Source organism: Garra rufa, chromosome 1 (assembly GCF_049309525.1).
Source record: "Garra rufa chromosome 1, GarRuf1.0, whole genome shotgun sequence".
Lineage (NCBI taxonomy): Eukaryota > Metazoa > Chordata > Actinopteri > Cypriniformes > Cyprinidae > Garra > Garra rufa.
In genome coordinates this window covers 31,604,877-31,626,810 of record NC_133361.1, presented here as the reverse complement: position 1 = coordinate 31,626,810, position 21,934 = coordinate 31,604,877, and the positions used below count along the sequence as shown (strand labels likewise).

The 21,934-nt window shown below is 36.2% G+C and overlaps 1 protein-coding gene across 2 annotated transcripts in view; it reads right to left on the bottom strand.

Annotated features, from left to right (window-relative positions):
• The window catches only part of sdk1a (sidekick cell adhesion molecule 1a), a 452,163-nt gene extending 445,513 nt beyond the window's left edge, over window positions 1-6,650 (bottom strand). For both annotated transcript variants that reach the window (XM_073838832.1, XM_073838837.1), the window contains exon 1: window positions 5,672-6,650. In XM_073838832.1, coding sequence (XP_073694933.1) covers window positions 5,672-5,987 — 316 coding nt within the window. In that variant the 5' untranslated portion in view covers window positions 5,988-6,650. The remainder of the gene's footprint in view (window positions 1-5,671) is intronic.
• Between the last annotated feature and the right edge of the window lie 15,284 nt (window positions 6,651-21,934).

Genomic DNA, 21,934 nt, shown 5'->3' with positions numbered 1-21,934 from the left:
GGCTCAACCCCCAGTTGCCCCCCAGTAGCTCATATTTCTATTTGTCCTACCAATATTTTCCCTTGCCTCTCCACAAAAATGAGATTTTTTTTTTCAATTTTCATTTGTCTTTACAATATATATGTTTTTCTGTACTATGTGTGTGTGTGTGTGTGTGTGTGTGTGTGTGTGTGTGTGTGTGTGTGTGTGTGTGTGTGTGTGTGTGTGTGTGTGTGTGTGTGTGTGTGTGTGTGTGTGTGTGTTGGTTAAATAAACATTGCATTATCAGAAAAAAATAAACAAAATCAATTTAAAAATTTTATATTAACAATGTTATCAATATTCTATTTCATAAAGCCATGTATGAATCTCATGAAGTTTGTTTTTAAGAATTTTACATTTATTAAAGTAATAACTCCAGACAGTAACAATTTAAACAATATATTTCATTTGTAAACTTAAGTTCAGCTATTCTTTTTAATAGTTAACCTTTAACTATTTTTGAACTTTTCGGATCATCAGTCATCAAAGCTTGGTAAATATTGGTCACAGACAAAAAGATTTACTTTAAATTTCACCAAGATGATTACTCACTAAAAACTCCTACAGATCATGTTTTCATGCCATTTTAAGTCTTATTTTGACATAACAAAGTAGTTATATCTAATGGTGTGTTCACACTTGTAATTCAATTCGTTTGGTTCATTTTGTCCGGACCTAAAAGGAAAATGATACATTAGGTCCTGGTCCGCTTAGCGTTCACACTGGCATTTTTGACAGCGAACCTAAAGATACCGAACCTAAAGGCGTAGTGATAAGTTCACAACCTGATTGGTCAGATTGAATGAGATTGCTGTCTGTTGGAATAAGTGTGCTCATAGTTGCGTGCATATGATTTTATTTTCACCAGCTCCGAACTCACAAAGAGCTCATAAAAAGGCACTTTACCTCCACGTTTGCCCTCTACTCGTTTTGTTTTGGATACACCACTTGTTCCCTTCATGAAATCATGTTGCATAGTGTCACATCTTGTCATTACTTCCTGTTTTTGGTTCGTTTAAAAGTATTTGGTCCATGTGACATTCATATTTCAATCGAACCGCACCAGAGTTCATTTGCAAATGGACCGAGACCCATCTTTTTTTAGCTGTATCGGTCCGCTTGTTTAGTGCGCACCAGGGTTCGGATGGCAGCGTTCACACTTACTCAAATGAACAGCACTAACAGGGCATTCACACCAGAGTTCATTTTAATCGAACCAAACATGACAAGTGTGAACACACCCTAAGTGTGTGAGTTGTTTACTTCCTTGTTTTAATTAGTCTTCCCATTAACACCATTATATTGTACATTCAGACTGATTCGCGAATGCAGATTGCGCTCAAACACAAGAGGCGGGACTTATAGCATAAACCAATCACAGCTGATCATAACCAGACATTTCCAATCATATCGCGATGGAGACATTGCCTCCTTTCAGGTGACTTTCCCAATTCAATCTCAATTTCCCCCAATCAAACTCATGGACACTTTAGGGGGTCTGTTAAAACTCAATGGGCTCAGGGGAGGCGAGAGAAATGCGGACTCTCGCTGTAACTTTACCTGCTGAAACTATTCTGAATTATACAAATAATTTTTATTGCCATATCATGCAAAACTTTACTGATTTGTATCTCTCTGACATCATCACATAATTTTGAAATATGGAGTTACAATAATGTTCAATAAACAACACAAAAGCAAATTTTTAAGTCATTAAAAACACACCTACAGTATATGAAACTTGACTTTTTATCTAAAGTGAAGCATATTCTTCAGATATAGAAGGACACTGCAGAAAATGAAAAATTGAGCAGGAGCTGATTGCACAGATGGCGAGGCAATGAAATTTAAAAGTTTACAGCCATAAATGAGTCAGGTGGATGTGTCTGCTGGCACATCTAGCAGATGATATACAGGGCACCAGCACTTTCTTGTGGACGAAACTACATTTACCTGCACAATGCTCCGGTACAAACATCATTAGCCCAGAGACCTTTCTAGAAGCACGGCAGGGGATTGTGCACCTGCTATTGCTTGACAAACTCCCTCTCTGCCCGGGTGTTTGGTTTTAAGGGCACTGTGGTCCTCTGCCAGACCCAAGCAGCCAGAAAATTCAACTGCCAGCAGAAGTTTATGATTTGAGTCAAATATACACACCTGTAAAAAGCCAGATTTGCCCAGGTTTTTCTGCATCAATATGAGAGCCAAGAGCATTTTTAGAGTATAAATGGCAACTTTGTCTTTCGAACACAAACCGTGACCGTTTTCCTAATGCTCCCGCTTTTGGCTTATCGAAAAATAAAGATAAGAGATCTTAAAAACCTGATCTGAACACTCCGATTGATATAGCCGTGTTGAATAAAGCAAAAAGGTTAACATGTCAACCTCATTCCAATATGCCAGCTCCGATAATGCTGTTGGCTCCTCAATTCAAATCAATAATATCTAGCCCATTCCCAGAACAGTGCTGGGAGCTCTCCAAACATCAAAAGACCTTGACACAGGACTTGGGAACTGGCTGACACTGCATGCACCTCAACAACTTTGCTGAACCTTTAGAAATTAAATAAAGTATATAAAGTTGGAAGCATGCAATAAAAGACTGCAACTGTGAGTTACGGTAACTGCACGCCTCCACACAGACAGAAAGAGGTTGTCTGCTTTACCATTTCTCCGCTAATATGAGGTCAATGCATCCTCTTAAGAGAGCATTCAAGGGCTGTTTCCGTATGTTTAAAGTTAATTAGTAACCCCAGCGGCATATATAAAGTAGACTTTGGAGCATAGCTCTGACAGCATTCGTTATACATGCAAATAACAGATTGGTCATTTCATTTATTTTTCCAATGGTGCATTACGATATTACATATTTACTCTAAAGATCACTCAATATGAAAGGAATATATCATCCTCTGCAGTGGATGAGAGTCCAAACAGTTGGTAAAAACATCACAATATTCCAGATGACTTCAGTCCATCAATTAAAGGGTTAGTTCACCCAAAAAGCAGAAAGCTCTCAGATATAATCAGAAATATCTTAATTTGTGTTTTACAGATAAACAAAGGTCTTACAGGTTTGGAAAGACATGAGGGTGAGTAAACAATATCAGAACTTTCATTTTAAGTTACCTAACCCTTTAATGTCATGTGAAGCAAAAAGCTGTGCATTTGTAAGAAACTAATCCATCATTAAGACGTTTTAATAACTTAAAAACTTAATAGCATAAGTCCTGTATTCATTCTCCAGTGAAAAAGTTGTCTTGTCTGAAAGGTAAACTGCCTTATTACTTATGGATTATGGTGATGTTTTTTAGCAGCTGTTAGGACTCTTATTCTGATGGCACCCATTTACTGCATTTTAAGCATATTTTCATTTTTGTGTGAACTTTAAATGTCTTTAGGTGGACACTTTTTCTCTTGCTATAGTGATAGGGCTTTATCTTTAGTGAGTGTTTATCTTGAAGGACGAAAAACTTGAATAACACTTGAACATTGCAGATAGTTATATGGCAAAGTAAATGTAATATGAATATTAAAATACAATTTGTATCCAAAAGCAGGTTTCAGGCTTTTAGACACTGAATGGTCTCTGTCACTTATTTTGATATTTATAGCTCAATCTAATCAGTGTAGCTGGTTAAAACACCTTTAAATTCCTTACGGAACATCTGTTTTTTTTCCACAAAGAAAATTGCTGGCACTAATTTGATGGTGCCTTCAGGAATGCAAATGGCACAAGTGACAAAAATACATGTATTGTGGGTGGAAAGAGCTTAAAGCAGGATGAGGTTTTAATTCATGCGAATTTCGGTGTCTTTTCTTTTTTTTAGATCATTTATCCTTTTGATTACAGGGAGAAAATGACTCTAATCTGTGTCGTATTAAGGAATTAAAAATGTTCCTTTTAATGAGGCATGCTGTTTTGGTTATTTTTCAATAAAAATAATTTGACAGAAGAATAAAAGAGCCTGTCATTAATAGTCACACATGGCTGATCCTTTCCATTATACCCCCCAATGTCTAAAATAACTAATTTCGTAAAAATAAACTGCACCAGTTCTGTCAAAACCAGCTCCATCATCACATTCAAAAAATAACACTTCATAAGAACAGCACAGCACATACATCAAGAGGTCCGACAACAGCACTAACCAGCCCCTCTATTTCCTCAGCATGCCAACTGTTACTCTTGTCCCCAAGTGGCCCACTATGCATATGCAATCATCATATTTTCCCTGTATGAGAAACATTACACAGGGAATCACAGCCAAAGGATGCATATGCCATCTGTGACCACACATGCAGCCTGACCTAATGACTCCTCTATTGTTCAGGTCCAGAGATCTCCGCTCAACTGTCTGTCGCACAGCCAGACAGATATTTGACATTCCATTATCATTGAAATCAAGTTTGGCAGTCTTATGACATCAGTGTCAAACACATTGATCATGCACTATTCATAATCTTCAATAGGAGACCGTTAGGTTAAGCTACAGAATGTAAGTGATTCTTCAAGTAGGGGAACTTTTTCGTCCACTTGGATGATTTTAAAGGTTATTTTCTCTAAATGATTGTGACCCTGGACCACAAAAACTGTCTTAAGTAGCACGGGTATATTCATTGCAATAGCCAAAAATACATTTTATGGGTCAAGATTTTTATTTTATGACAAAAAACATTAGGATATTAAGTAAAGATCATGTTCCATGAAGATATTTTGTAAATTTCCTACCTTAAATATATCAAAACCTAGTAATATGCATTGCTAAGAGAGTCATTTGAACAACTTTAAAGGCGATTTTCTCAATATTTAGATTTTTTCGCACCCTCAGATTGATTTTTAAATAGTTGTATCTCAGCCAAATATTGTCCTATCCTAACAAACCATACATCAATTGAAAGCTTATTTATTCGATGTATGAATCTCAATTTCAAAAACTTGACCCTTTATGTCTGGTTTTGCGGCCCAGGGTCAGATTAAAAGAGATTTAAACTTTTTTACTGTGAAAGTGCTAATTTCTGAGATAGGCTACTTTGCACTTTAAATACAGATAACATTTTCAGTCGATATTGATGTCTACGATTAGTATTTTCAAAATTGCTGCTGCTGCTATTATGCAAAACATTTTAAAGAACAATAAAGTTTTTCCATTAAGCTTTATATTTGGTTATGATGGTGTTCATGCAAATTGAAAGTCAAGGTGAGAAACACCCAGTCAGGAAAGAAAGAAAGAAAGAAAGAAAGAAAGAAAGAAAGAAAGAAAGAGTGATTACCAACCAAGTTCATTTTTAAAAAAAATTTTAAATAGTAAATTCAAAATTAAAATGCTTCGCTTGATAACTTGTGTTAGCATGTTCAAGGCTCATCCAACTTTCCCTCTAAAAACAGGTAAAAAAAAAAAATTACAATCACGCATAACATCAAAACACAACCCCATACAATACATTACACCAAAATTCACTTGAAATCTGATTAAGGCCTTAATCAGATATTTATTCCAGGAAGCAGCCTGTACGTTTTGACAACCATTTCAAGTAGGCAAAAGTCACTCTAACTGAAGAATCACCCATATATCAGAATACATAAGTGTTTACATGAAGCTGCTGTGTCATATCCAATGCTCATCAGGTGGAAATACATTTTTCTTACCTTGTGTGACCGCTCTCAACACGTGGACGTGCATGCAGAAAAACGCCCACCAACTCCAAGTGCACAATGCAAACTTTCTCCTTCCATTCCCGCTGACATCCCTCCCGGAGAAGCGCGTAAAAATCTTGGAAGAAGTGCTCTTAGGATCACACATGATGGCATTCTCGTCCACACATGCGAGAAGTGCTGTTGGGTAAGTGCGCGCTGTGGCTTCGCCTCCTAAGTAAACACTGTCCTCCTCCACTGGCGTGTTGTGTCTCCCTGGTCTGTGTGCTTTAGGTAGGCTCTCTGTGGGATCAGATCCACCGGCGTCCATTCCGCGCTCCGTTCCGCAAGTTTAACTCTTGATACAGTTAGAACGCGTACATTCCGTCCAGTCGAAAGTTCCCGGTGATGTCGGTAAATAATGTGCTTTTCATTAACAGTTAAATGCAGCTACTTACTGCGTGTGATGCCCGCGAAAGCGTGCGATCACTGCGCACACGGCATTATGGCTTTATGAATATACTGAGTCTGGCGGTAATTACATTTATGCATTACACTGATGACACCACACTGATTCACTTTACGGAATCCAGTCAGCCTTTTTTTACTTCCTCTCGTAAATAGCCCACTTTAAAAGCACACTCACTTAATACATCCCCAAAGTGCGTGAATAGTCGCAAGATCCGCGCTTACTTTGCAGATGCTGCTCCTGCTGTTATTTCAACATGTTGCAAACCTTATCTGACTGATGTAACGTTACACTAACTATCGATAAGAATCCAGACGGTTGCATGCAGCCACGTAAACCAAGTCAAAATCACCCACTAATATGACCCTCTCTTAAATTCACCGGCAGTGCCTGATGAAACGTCGCAGCGAATATGATTATAAACGCGAATCAGTAAATAGGTATCGCAAGGTATCCCAGGTGCTCCGGCGCACTTTTGAGCAGCTAAAGCAACAAGCGACTGTTCGTTGTGTAGGTGCGAGCAGAGCTCCGGCTCACAGCGAACTGAGGCGACTGAAATGTAGTGTACAGGTCCAGCGCACTTACAGCAACTTCCATTGAGAGCTGCAGCCGCTCTCTCTCTCACTCACTCGCTCACCTCCGCCCCACTAAAGACTCATTGGCTGCTGCTGCTGGAGGCAATACTTTATACAGTCCTTCAGAGAGATTCAAGTATTGCAGCACTGCTGTATGTTTGTTTATATATTACGGGTGCGAATTATACAAGGGTCTTATCGCCCTAAATGCGCCTTGGAGGATATTAAAACAAATTGTCATACATTTAATTATAAATAGGACAATGGAACATTTCTGGAGCGGTTTAAACAACTTTTCAGTAACCTCGAACCTGCTGCTAGTCAGACGTTTGCTAAACAATAGAGTTCGCCTGAGGTAACCACAGCAACGGTCGCTTGCGCGCCAAATTATAGTCAAAACATAACTGTTGTCATTATTTAGTACAGATTCAGAAGTATTTGTAAAGAAATGAAAACTAAAAATTACTTGTAAAAAGTCGTAGCCCTCATATGGCCACGGTCCCCAGTAACCGTGGTTTTGTTAGGCTGTAGTAAATGTTTAGTAACCATGTTTTTTGGCATATTGATTACCATTTGTATAACCACAGTTTTATATGGAAGCCCGTTTCCGCCACTACATAAAAAATAAAAAATTAAAGGTTATTGCGACATTTTAATCTCACAATTCTGACTTTTTTCTTGCATTTCAGAGTTTACAGCTCACAATTCTGACTTTTTTTCTCAGAACTGTGAGATATAAACACACAATTGCTAGTTATAAAGTCAGAATTCCTAGATATAAAGTCAGAATTGCTAGCTATAAAGTCAGAATTAAACTCACAATTGCGAGAAATACAATTGCAAGAAGACTTTTTTCTCGCAGTTGCGAATTTGTATCTCGCAATTCTGGCTTTTTTCTCAGAATTGTGAGAAATAATCTTGCAATTGCAAGTTATAAAGTCAGAATTGCTAAATGTAAAGTCAGAATTGCTAGATGTAAAGTCAGAATTGCTAGATATAAAGTCAGAATTGCTAGATATAAAGTCAGAATTGCTAGCTATAATGTCAGAATTAAACTCACAATTGCGAGAAATAAACTCGCAATTCTGACTGTTTTCTCACAATTGCAACTTTGTATCTGACAATTCTGACTTTTTTCTCAGAATTGTGAGATATAAACTTGCAGTTACGATTTTTTTTCTCCTCAGAACTATAGACTTAATAACTCGCAAATGCACAATTCTGTGAAAAAAAGTCAGAATTGTGAGAAACAAAGTCACAACTGCGAAAAAAAAAAGCCAGAATTGCGAGTTTATATCTTGCAATTCTAAGTTTATTTCTCGCAATTGTGAGTTTAATTCTGACTTTATATCTAGCAATTCTGACTTTATATCTAGCAATTCTGATTTTATAACTCGCAGTTGCGAGTTTATATCTTGCACTTCTGACTTTATTTCTCGCAATTGTGAGTTTATTTCTCACTTTGTATCTAGCAATTCTCACTTTATATCCCACAATTCTGACTTTATATCTAGCAATTCTGATTTTATAACTCGCAATTGCGAGTTTATATCTTGCACTTCTGACTTTATTTCTCACAGTTGTGAGTTTATTTCTGACTTTGTATCTAACAATTCTTACTTTACATCTAGCAATTCTAACTTTATAACTCACAATTGTGTGTTTATATCTTACAGTTCTGAGAAAAAGTCAGAATTGTGGGATAAAAAGTCACAGTTACCTTTTTTATTTTATTTATTTTATCCATAGTTTTACTACAAATACCCTTACAAAAATTAACCATGGTTTACTACAAATAAAACCAAAAAAAAACATGGTTACTTTAGTTAAATCATGGTAACCAGAAATGAACCATGGTCTTGTTACACTAACCATAGTTTAACTATGGTGTTTGTAGTAAAACTACGGTTATACAAATACTGTAGTAATCAATGCGCCAAAAAAATGGTTACTACACTTTTATTTTCATAAAACCATGGTTAATTTTCAGTTACACTATGGTTAGCACAACAAGACCATGGTTAATTTGTGGTTACCATATGATTCGACTATGGTAACCATGTTTTTTTTTTTTTGTTTTTTTTTTGCTTTATTTGTAGTAAAACCATCGTTAATTTTAATGTTCTGTCCTCTATCATCAGATCAAGTCATCTCACACAATTCCTGGTTGTTTATGTTAATTAGCATAACTCAGGCTATGTAAATATGTGTGAATCAGCTTTCTGTTCTACAGAGATAAATAGCTTGGCTTAGCCTTGATGTCAGAAACAAGAAAATTGACCCGAAAGGGCACAAAGTTGCACGTCTTTCCAAGTGAATGATTCCATTAAATAGTTCGAGCTCTTAGAGTTTATATGTTCCACTTTATGAACAGTAGGATATTGCAGGGATTTTATCAAACTTCAACCTTCTAAGTATTAAACTTTGGCGTATAACTCATTCCACACTTGTGTTCTCTTAAAAATAAAGTTTTTTGTGTCGACATCTTTGGTTCTGTGAAAAACCTGTAAAATCTATGGAACCTTTTCATTGGAAAAACAGTTCTTTGTAGCAGAAAAAGGCTCTTTAAATTACTAAAACGTTCTTCACACTAAGAAAAAATGGTTAAGAACTGTTCACTAGTTCTTTGGAGAACCCAAAATGGTTCTTCTATGGCATCAGTTTGGTGCTTACACCTTGATGGTTCCATGAAGAACCTCAAACATCCATGGAACCTTTCAAATGCAGAAAAGGTTCTGTAAAGTTGAAAAGGGTTCTTTAGATTTACACTCTTAAAAATAAAGGTGCTTCAGCAGCTTCACGATGCCATAGAAGAACCTTTTTTGTCTAAATGGTTCTATAAAGAACCTTTAACATCTGAAGAAGCTTTCTGTTAAGGTTCTTTGTGGTGAAAGAAGGTTCTTCAGATTTTAAAAGGAAGATGGTTCGTTAAAGAACCTTCGACTGAATGGTTCTTTGTGGAACTAAAAATGGTTCTTCTATGGAATCCCTGTGAAGAACCTTTTAAAGCACCTTTATTTTTAAGAGTGTAGATGTTCTTCACAACGATTCTTTTAAGAACTGTTTACTGAAAGGTTTTTTGGGAATCACTGCAAAAACACCCATTTGAACCCTTAATTTTAAGAGTATAATATGGTAATGCTTACATTTTCACCAAACCCTTTAGCTTTAGAAACCCAAACCTTTAGCTTGACGCTTTGTAATTAAGACTTTAAATGCCACATATAATCCACCTGAATGTCTCATTGAGTCTAGACGCTACCTGCGGTCTTTAATTGCTCAGGCCAGTGTAATAATTCATTCAGCGACTGATATTTATGAGAGAAAGAAAGAACAGAAGAAACAAATAGCTAAGAAAATGCCTTTGTCATCACAGCAGGAAACCGTCGGTTTCATGAATGCAGATTTTGTTCTATTAAATAATCATACCAAACAAGCAGTCCTTTCATCTCGTCTATGTTAACAAATTTGAGCAGGAACGTTTATGTCAATGTATTCTTGTAAAGGAAGCTCTCAGTGTTTTCCTGAGTTGTACCTGTCAAAGCCGAGAGGATGTTTGATAAGGCTGTTGAGTCACATGATGTCTGGGTTATTTATCACCTCATCGCCGTGATCCATGCGATTCATCAGCTTGAGAGATTTTTCATAATCAAAGAGGCCCGTGATGGTTTTTAGACAGCCGACACGATTATTGTGTGTTAGTCGCCACGCCCGACTGAAGGTGCGCGTTGTTTTCCCACTCAGCTGTTTCGTGTTTCTGATAAGAGATGATGCATATGGCGAGCCGCTCGGCGTAAATGCCTCTGCATCTGTTTATTTCAGAGCTCTGTCTGTGTGGCAAACAGCGTTGAGACAAAGCCAGCAACAGCAGGGCCTGTTTATTTCATGCCTTTCAGATCCAGGTCCTGTTTCCTGTCAATAAATAGTTAGTATAAACTGTTTGTCTGATAACGGCCCGTCTCATATGCTGAAAACGGGTTATTTTTGTGCTTGTGTGGCCTCCAGATCACTCCAATCCCACGTTTCCTCAAGCCTGTCACAGCCCATCCCCTGCTGGCCACGTTCATGGTTATATCTCAATGAGCAGGGCTTTGACTCGGAGCAAACTGGGCTACCTTTCTTCACTGGCGTCCAATAAATCATTTCTAGCTCTTATCTAAGACAGGACCAGAAGGACCATGCAATCGGATGAAAAGGAGACGTCAACCCTGTAGTGCAAGTGTGGCCATGGGGTTTGTTGTCGCCATGCTGGGGGGTCGAGGTGCTGGTTATCAGAGAGATGAGATCATACGTGGCCCGGCTTAAGAAGACATGCTCCTTAAGTGAAGAACCTCAGCCCCCTGTCAGATACAGATCAATGCCCCTACCGAATATCTGTGCAAATGTATCTTCTTGGGATGATAAATGACTTATCGTCATGGCAATAAATGTTCTTCTCTGCTGGAAGAAAGATAGGCTCTCTGGATAGATTCCAGAGCATATTTATCTATTTCTGCTTAAAATGTGCAAGTACCATTTCTGATTGGTTCTTCAAGTGCCTGAGGGTTCAATGGAGAGTTCACCAAAATAATGAAACTTCAGTCTTCATTTACTCAACCGCATGTCGTTCCAAACCCATATGACTGACTTTCTTCTGTGGAACATCAAAGGCGATGTTTTGAAGTAAGTTCATACTGGACTTTGTCCATGCAATGAAACGGAATGGTGACCATAAAGTGCAAATTATACTTGATGACAACACTGAATCAACAACAAACTGACTTTAAAAAATTGATTGTTTCGGCCATATTGGCAGCACTGAACTTAAACAATGCCACTGAACCAAACTGAACTCACAAATTTTGCTGATTATTGCTGCTAAAAATGGTCAATTACTGTCATGTTTTGGGCTGTCCGGGAAGTACAATTGGAGTACTACAGACTGCCAAAAGTTAGAACAAATCAAGGAAAAGAATGCAAAGGCTGTCTGAGGAACAAAAAAAAGTGTTTGTGGCCAAACTGAACCAGGATTTCCATGGCAAGAACCTTGACAACATTCGTGTTTGTTCTTATCATTTCCGGTCAGGTAGGTAAATTAGGCTAATATCTTAATACTGCTCGTACATATTTATTAATGCAAACGCTTTCGGTTTTTTTTTTTTTTTTTCTGTGGTTTAGACAGCATAAATTAGCAGAACAACATATTCAGTAGTACATTAGCCATGCAATCCATGCTGTTGTTTACATCTGAGTATCACCAATATAGCCGTGTATCCAGCTAACTGATCAAACGCAATGTAAGTGCAAACCTTTGATTGTATAAAGTACCAGGCTATATAAATAAAGGTGACTTGACTTGAAGTGACACATAAGCTCTGAAAAGCTTAATCTTTGTCTAGCTTCTGGTATGTATTTTTTTTTTTTTTCAGAAGTCATGACTGATCAAAATGTTTTTATACTCTTTTAAACTAAAGTCGTGGATCTCTTAACCTCCTCACACAAGTGCTTTTGAATGTGGGTGTCTGTTGTTGTTGCATTCTGCACTATCTTCTTGTTGTTCCATCTCTTTAGTTTCATTTTCTACTGTGAAACAATGGCCTGGGCCACTGTTGCCAGGGTTGCCAGGTATTCACAATAAAATCCGCCCAACTGCTACTCAAAACTAGCTCAACCATGTTCCGGTAAAAATCACATACCGGTGGGTAAGACACATGTTTTTTGGCATGGGTCCCTTGGTAAAATTCACATTCCAGGGGCTAAATTTCACATTACTGGGGTCGCTTCAACCTACGGACATGAAAAACAACGCACGGCAACAGTGTTAAAGTAGCCCAGTTCTGCTGGAAAATCAAGGATTTAAAATCACACCTTGTGAAACATCTGATTATTGCAAATTCAAGTTAATGCGCATGTGCGACTTACGCGTACAAAATCGGATGGTGTGCATACAGTGCTGAGGCAGTTGTGGCCTAATGGTTAGAGAGTCGGACTTGTAACCCGAAAGTGGCGGGTTCGAGTCTTAGGTCTGGCATGGATTTGGGTGGGGGGAGTGAATGATCAGCACCTTCTTCAATACCATGACTGAGGTGAATCCCCACCTGGATGGGTTAAATGCAGAGCACAAATTTTGAGTATGGGTCACCATACTTGGCCACACATCACTTCCTTTCCTTTTCCTTATACTATTCTTGTGACAAAAAAGACCTTTGCATACCTGTAAAAAACGCCTTAAAACACAATTTAATTTGCCAAAATGACTAATCTGAAATATTCTAAAAACTGATTTCACAGACATGGCTTTAGCCTAGTCCTAGACTAAAAATGTAAGTCTGAGCTGTTTCAGCTGAAAGAACTGACTGATCTTAAAATATATCAGTGCCTTTGTTTTGTCTCAAAGATGTACACCAGTAATGTTTTTAAAGTAAAGTCACATTTATAAAAATGACTTAAAAGTCTTAATTGAACTATGGCCTAATCCTGGTTTAGGCTAAACCCTGTCTATGAAACCAGGCCTAAGTCTTTTAAAGCAGCTTAAATTATGGTCTTTTTCCTATTTTGGTCACCATTCACTTTCATTGCATGGAAAAGGGCAGCATGAACTGTTTTTAGATGTTTTTGATTGATTAATTTTTTTAGATAAGGTTTTGATTAAGTAGCATGGGTATATTTGTAGCAATAGCCAAAACTATATTGTATGGGTCAAAATTATCACATTTTCTTGCCAAAAAACATTTTTTTGTAAATTTCCTAATGTAAATATATCAAAACGTAATTTTTGATTAGTAATATGCATTGCTAAGAACTTCATTTGGACAACATTAAAGGCGATTTTCTCAATATTTAGATTGTTTTGCACCCTCAGATTCTAGATTATAATTGTATCTTGGCCAAATATTGTCCTAACAAACCATACATAAATGGAAAGCTTAATTATTCAGCTTTCAGATGATGTATAAATCTCAGTTTCAAAAAATGACCCCTATGCTGGTTTTGTATATAATTATACTGTATATATATATGTAATTATATACATATATACACTTCAAAAGACATGTAATATATCATATTAGTCATATTGTATATTGTCATGTTGCCACACTTAAATTATGTTTGTTTCTTTCTTTCTTAGTTTTTGTGATGCCATAGAAGAACTCTTTGTATTCCACAGAAGAGAGTAAGTCATATGGATTTGGAACGGCATGTATATAGATATGTCTTTTTGTATTTAACGTAAGAAATAAAACCATACTGGAATGACATGAGGTGGAATAAATGATGACAGATTTGTCAGTTTCAGGTGAACTATGCCTTTAAGAGAAAAAGTATCACTTTTTTGAGTAAATGATGTGCCTTGCACTGCTTTAAGCTAAAAGGGTTTGCGCATATTTTCTTATTTTGTCACACAGTCATCATGCAAGAATGATGTCCTATGGGAGCAATCTTTGAGGCAACCAAAAATTGCAATGCTTTGTTGTATCTGTTTTGTTTGAAGCACACTAGGAACTCTAAACAAGTCTTGCATTCGTCTGTTGCTTTGATAACCAGCCTCTATCACTCATTACAAGGCCTGACTGACTGTCTCCTTGCCAACACTCAGTGTGGCTCACAACACACCAAGCAGATGCAGAAAATCCTTCATCCTGCAAGAGAGGAAGACACTGCTGCGAGCTCCAGCATCTGGATGGTAGTACAAACTTCTGCATAGCGTGGCTAACACATATTGGTTATTGAATAATTACTTTATGCAAATGTGTGTGGGTGCATCTGACGCCTTATATGAATGACCCTGAAAAACTGAAGCGATTATTACTGTCTGACTGAGCCTAGATGCCACTGAACATATAGTGAGGTTTAAACGTGTGGGTGCTGTTTGGTGTCGGAGTGTACACCACGTACTGTGTGTGTGTGGGAGTGAGTACACCAGACTGTCATGCTATAAAATGCTATATCAATAAAAGCTTGTTCTGACGGTGAACCAGATGCAAAAACTAATGAGTCTTTAAGCATGTTTAACAAGATTAAGCATAAGCTGATACAAAAAGTGAAAAATACTATCTGTGAGATTCAATACTCTACATTTACGCACAAATGTAACATGGAGATGCTTTATATGCAATGTCTGCTATCAAATGGGATCTTCACATAAATCTTGGCACCCTTAGCTAACCTGCGATAGTGCCCTAACGAGCCACTGCGGTGTAGTCCAGACTGAAGCACAGCACCACACTGCCCCCTTTGGCACAGTGAAGGAACTGCATGTACATTCATGCGTATGGAGAGCCGTACGGAGAACAAAGTGTTCTCTGACTGAGGTTTCTTCTTAAAATACTCTCTGAGGTATTTATGTACCTGGGGTATTCAGTTTTTTTAAACGAACAGATCTGAATGTTTTTTTTTTCCTTTGTTTCTTTTTGTTATATAAAGGCAAGATTAAAACATTTGGACACTTTTAATTCTTCACAATTTGTTTTGCTTCTTTTCAAGTGTTTTTTTCTTTTAAAATTGATTTTCTTTAATCACTTAATAAAATGTGACCTTGGACCACAAAACCAGCCATAAAGTGTCAGTTTTATGAAATCGAGATCATCTGAACCCTGAATAAATAAGCTTTTCATTGATTTGGAATCTTGGGGTGCTAAAAAATCTAAATATTGAGAAAATCGCCTTTAAAGTTGTTCAAATGAAGTTCTCAGCAATGCATATTACTAATTAAAAATTATTATTTTTATATATTCACGGTAGGAAATTTACTAAATATCGTCTCGGAACATGATCTTTACTTAATATCCTAATGATTTTTGGTCTACAAGAAAAATCGATAATTTTGACCCATACAATGTATTTTTGGCTATTGCTACAAATATACCTGTGCTACTTATAACTGGTTTTGTAGTCCAGGGTCACAATGCACTATGACAACACTATTACATTTAAATTATGATTATCTATACAAAGAATGAAAATTGAATAACCATAAAATAAACAATATTTGTTATGCATAATTATTCAAGAATGATAACTTTATTACACACAGTGAAGACCATTTTGTCTTTGTTGTTTCACTCAATGACACTTTTGTCTTCTTAAACACATTAAAAAAAATAAAATATAGATTTTCATTTATATATCAGCTGTGATTTTTTCAAATGATATTATTTAATTATCTTTATCTAAACTATTGCTCAAAAGTTTGGGATCAGTAAGACTTGTAATGTTTTTTTAAAGAAGTCTCTTATGCTCATCAAGGCTGCATTTGACTAAAACTACAGAAAAAACTAATATTGAAAAATGTTATTACAATATAATTTTATATTTTATTTTAATATACTTTAAAATGTTATTTATTCCTGTAAGTTGTGGTGCCAGTTATTATTATTTAATTTTTTTGTGGAAATTGCAATTCTTTTTTTCAGGATTTGTTGATGAATAACAAGTTAAAAACCACAGCATTTATTCAAAATATTAATCTTTTCTAACAATGTAAATCTATGCTATCACTTTTTATTAGTTTAACACATCCTTGGTGAATAAAACTATTAATTTCTTTCAAGAATAAACATTTACTGACCTCAGTAACTTTTTGAACAGTAGTGTATATTGTTAGAAAACCTTTTTATTTTAAATAAATTCTGTTCTTTTTAACCTTTTATTGATCAACGAATCCTGAAAAAAAAGTATCACAAGTTCCAAAAAAATATTAAGCAGCACAACTGTTTCCAGCACTGATAATAAATCAGCATATTAGAATGAGTTCTGAATCATGTGACACTGAACACTGGAGTAATGATGCTGAAAATTCTACTTTAATTACAGATATAAATTAAATTTTAATGTATGTTAATATAGAAAAACATTGTTTTGCATAGTAATATTATTTCACAATATTACCTTGTTTTCTGTATTTTTGATCAAATCATAAGCATAAGAAACAATAAAAATCCTACTGATCCCAAACTTTTGAACAGTAGTGTCCATTGTAAAAAATGCATTATTCAAATTAAATAAGACTTTACAATAAAGTGTCATTTGTTAACATTAGTTAACGTATTAACTAACGCGAATGAACAATAAACAATACATTTATTACACTATTTATTCATCTTTGTTAATGTTAAAGTTAAATTTGTTAGTTAATAAAAATACAGCCGTTTGGTTTGTTCATGTTAGTTCACAGAGCATTAACTTGTGATTTTAATAATGCATTAGTAAATGCTGAAATTAACCCTAACTAAAATGAATAAATACTGTTAATGCTGTCTTATTTCATGTTAACTAATGCAGTTAACTAATGAACCTTATTGTAAAGTGTTACCAAAATAATATCATTTCAGTTTTGCTTCAAAAAGTCATGATGTTTGATTCTCTTATTTGCTAGATGGAAAAGACACTTTGGTGGAGATGTTTGTGATGTTTCAAAAGTGTCCATAGTTGAAGAAATACTCAACTATATAGTGTTACGCACTAAGATCTGTAAGAGTAGTGTTAGTTAGCAATGCTAGTCAGGTAGTTCTGATATGTGTTTCTTCATTTCTTTGTATATTTATTAGCTCTCTTCTCTGATAAAGTTGCAGTCTATTAGTGTTTACTGATTGCATGGCTTTTCCTTTTATCTGCTGGTCCCCTGTGAATACGTTCTGAAAAAGTGTACATTTAAATTCGACTTAATTCAGTGAAGGCTCCTGGGGACCCCTCTGAACTCATTTTCAGTTCCGAATAAGTGAACAAGCACTGGAAAAAAATTCTTGTTGGTTTACTCGGCTGTGGAGCCTTGTTATGCCTCACCAACCTAACAGAGGTCACACAGGATGTCTCGCTACGATAAAATGAATCCGCCCATTCCAATCCATGCACAATCTCCCTGTATGATTAGACATGAACTACTGCTTCAACAAAGGCCATGAACCAATCACAGGGGGCAACAGGCTCACTTTGCAGGCTCCGTGGAAGCATGTGCGGGTTTGATGAGCGTGAGTCTGAGTGACCTGAATGTTGCCGCCGGGACGCACAGAAGTCACCCTGATAGTTTCATTTACCTCTGATAAAATTTATCAGCTCCACATTTCAGCTTGCTGTCCTGGGGTTTAGGAGTTATCAGGGAAGGCACTTGAAAATGTAATTAATTCAGCAAAGCATGCCCCCAAATAACATTTGACCTGGAATTGCAGCAGGAAATATGTGTCCCCTGCTGTCACTTCACCGTGTCTGTCTTTATTGTGTTATTGTGCACAAGTTCAGTCCTTCAAACATGAAATGCATGAACAATGAATCTGTCACGCTGTCCTGTTTTTTCCACCGCACAAAACAGATGGCAGACTAGATCTAATATGAAAACATGTTCTTGATGATCAAAATGCATGTTTAGTAATCACAGGTTAAAAGCATGTTTAGTTGTGAGTTAAGCAATATTGTTAATCCTGGGTTACGATGTCCTGTTCCAAAGATAGGGTGACCACATGTCCTCTTTTCCCCGGACATGTCCTCTTTTTGGATTTAAAAAAATGCGCCCAGCCGGGATTCCTAAATCGCCCAAAATGTCTGGGATTCTGCTTTTGCTTTCTACAGTCGCCATTCATTGTGTGCGTTTTTGTATTAATGCGTGGAACTGTATCATTATGCTGAGTATTTAAGCAGCTCGTGTTGGATGTAGGGTTGCCAAATCCGCATTTTTTGCACGGAATTGGGCTGATTGTAAACTGTTGCGGCAGACTGATTTTCTCCCGTGGGTTAAAAGTTTGAAATATTGCATAAATTCTATTGACTGAAATGCTTGTATTGAAACCTTTTGCATTCTACCTGTGATAAAACTGTGTAAGATACTAGCTTTGTGAATGATGACCACTGTGGTAGGAAGCTTCCCAGCAAGCATTTTTTGGTCTAAAAGACGTCTATTAGCCGTGAAAACACAGCCCAGACATCTAGGCTAAAACAAGTTTGTATTTGGGCTGTCAGTGAAAATTTAATAGACGTCTACAAATATCCCAGTGTTAGACTAGTCATCAATTTAAAAATGACAAATTAAAATGACAAAAATTAAACCATAAAACCTTGTAAACGCTGCTGAGTTTGCTTACAGGATAGAATATCATACATCTAACTAGTTATTTTGCCAAAAAATGGCATGCAACCAAATTCAAGATTATTTGGGCTAGAAGTGGGTTACACATAGCCGTACTATATCGGGTTTATAGTTAACCCAGACGGTGAAATGACGACTATTGCTTGCTGGGTTTTTAGCTGTGTTTATGATCAATCTGCATAACGGCAACTGTAAAATGTAGTTTTGGTATGGAAATGACATATTTTGACACAAAACTAACCACATAGGAAAACACTTTGCCATTCTAACCAATACCCCCAACCCCCTTCTTTTTTGAAAACTAAAATATGGTCACCCTAACCTGAGACATCATGTGAAACGCTACGGTACCCTACTTGAGAATGTTACTGCTGGTTGTTTAGCATCAAACAATCAATCATAAACTAAAAAATGCTGCCTTCATTAAATATTCATACACTTTATACAGGCACAGACATTTTCACAGGCTGTTTTTAGTTTCAGTGGCTTGGAGAAGCAGTTAAACATGTCAGAAGAGATGGCAATTGCATTAACTTGAGTGATGAAGAATATTACTTAAATTGTAAGATATAATACGAGCAGATTTACATGGCACAGATAGACAGCAAAAAGACTATGCTTGTGTTGCATGCTGTATTTGTTCAGGTCTGGTCTGGAAAAATTACTCTTGTGAAAAGGAGTACACTTTAGCAAACTTTTAAAAAGAGTAGGCTGGTTATTACGGAAATAATATACTTTAAAAGTATATACTTAAAGGGATAGTTCACCCAAAAATGAAAATTTTATGTTTATCTGCTTAACCCACAAGGCATCCAAGATGTAGGTGACTTTGTTTCTTCAGTAGAACACAAACATTGCAGTCTGTCAGTCATATAATGGCAGTCAATGGGATCCACACTTTTGAGAGTCAAAAAAACATACACAGACAAAACCAAATTAAACCCTGCAGCTTGTGACAATACATTGAGGTCTTAACACACAAAACAATCAATCTGTGCAAGAAAGTGAACAGTATTTATATCATTTTTTTTAATCTCTGATTTACCGCAATGTTCAACTGTCCTGAGCGCCTTCACAACAGATGATATTAAATACTGTTCAGCTTCTTGCACAGACTGATTGTTTGGTTCCCATTGACTGCCATTATATGACTGACAGACTGCAATTGTTCGAGTTCAAAATCTTCGTTTGTGTTCTACTGAAGAAACAAAGTCACCTACATCTTGGATGCCCTGGGGAAAGCAGATAAACATCAAAATTTCATTTTTGGATGAACTTTTCCTTTAAGTGTGAAATAAATGTGATGTTTTTGGACAGTTAATTGCTTGTTAAAGGAATTGTTGAACCAAAAATACAAATTTGCTGAAAAATGTACTCACCCTCAGGCTATCCAAGTTGTAGGTGAGTTTGTTTCTTCATCGGAACAGATGTAGAGCATTTTAGCATCACATTTGCTCACTAATGGATCCTCTGTGGTGAATGGGTGCCGTCAGAAAGTCCAAAGAGCTGATAAAAACATGACAGTAATTCACAAGTAATACAAACGACCCCAGACCATCAGTTAATGTCTTGTAAAGTGAAAAGCTGCATGTTCGTAACAAACCATTGCTTCTGGCTAAAATATAGTCCTCTATGCATAAATGTTGTTTTGTTTTGTTTTTTTCAGTGAAAATGTAGTCTTGTATGAATCAGGAGGGAATATGTTTTCAAAAATCTTCTAAAGAAATATGTTGGTGGATTTTGATGTGAGAGGATCTTTTTTACTAGAATAAGCATTATTATGGATTAGGAAAAGTTATTTAAAATTAAAATGCCTTAATGATGAATTTGTATGCTTTTTTAAATTTAATTCATACTGTATTATCTGCAACTGTACAGCAATATATATTTATTTATTTATATATATACAATACAATATATATATATATACAATACAATATATATATATATATATATATATATATATAATACAAGTAAGCACACTTTTTTCACAAGGACATACGTTTATATTCCCATTTACAGGTGCTGGTCATATAATTAGAATATCTTCAAAAAGTTTATTTATTTCACTAATTCCTTTCAAGAAGTGAAACTTGTATAATGTATACATTAATTCCACACAGACTGATATATTTCAAGTGTTTATTTCTTTTAATTTTGATGATTATAACTGACAACTAATGAAAACCCCAATTCAGTATTTTAGAAAATTAGAATATTGTGAAAAGGTTCAGTACTGAAGACCACTGGTGCCACACTCTAATCAGCTAATTAACTCAATACACCTGCAAAGGCCTTTAAATGGTCTCTCAGTCTAATTCTGTAGGCTACACAATCATGGGGAAGACTGCTGATTTGATAGTTGTCCAAAAGACGACCATTGACACCTTGCACAAGGATGGCAAGACACAAAGAAAAGGTCATTGCAAAAGAGGCTGGCTGTTCACAGAGCTCTGTGTCCAAGCACATTAATAGAGAGGCGAAGGGAAGGAAAAGATGTGGTAGAAAAAAGTGTACAAGCAATAGGGATAACCGCACCCTGGAGAGAATTGTGAAACAAAACCCATTCAAAAATGTGGGGGAGATTCACAAAGAGTGGACTGCAGCTGGAGTCGGTGCTTCAGGAACCACTACGCACAGACATATGCAAGACATGGGTTTCAGCTCTCTTGAACAACAGACAGCGTCAGAAGCGTCTCGCCTGGGCTAAAGACAAAAAGGACTGGACTGCTGCTGAGTGGTCCAAAGTTATGTTCTCTGATGAAAGTAAAATTTGCATTTTCTTTGGAAATCAGAGCCTGGAGGAAGTTTCTGGATGGAGAATTGTTATTTTTGATCCAATTACCTGAGCCATAAATGACAGCTTTATGGCTAGAAGCACAAGAACTCACCTCAAACAGTTATAGATGCTGTTCAGGCAAAGTGTAAATAACAGTAATATGCTATATGTATTAAATAGTTAAATTTAAACAGTTGCCATTTACAGTATACTGTTTAAAATGGTCTCTGAATAATACATGGGGCTGCAATATTATTACAAAAATCAGTATTGTAGATTATTGCTCTTTATATTGCAATAATGATTTTTAATATTGATATGGAATAGTATATAAAATGTATTTGTTTCGTTTTGGGCATGTTACATTTTGGCTTCATAGACAAACCTCTCAGTCCAGGAT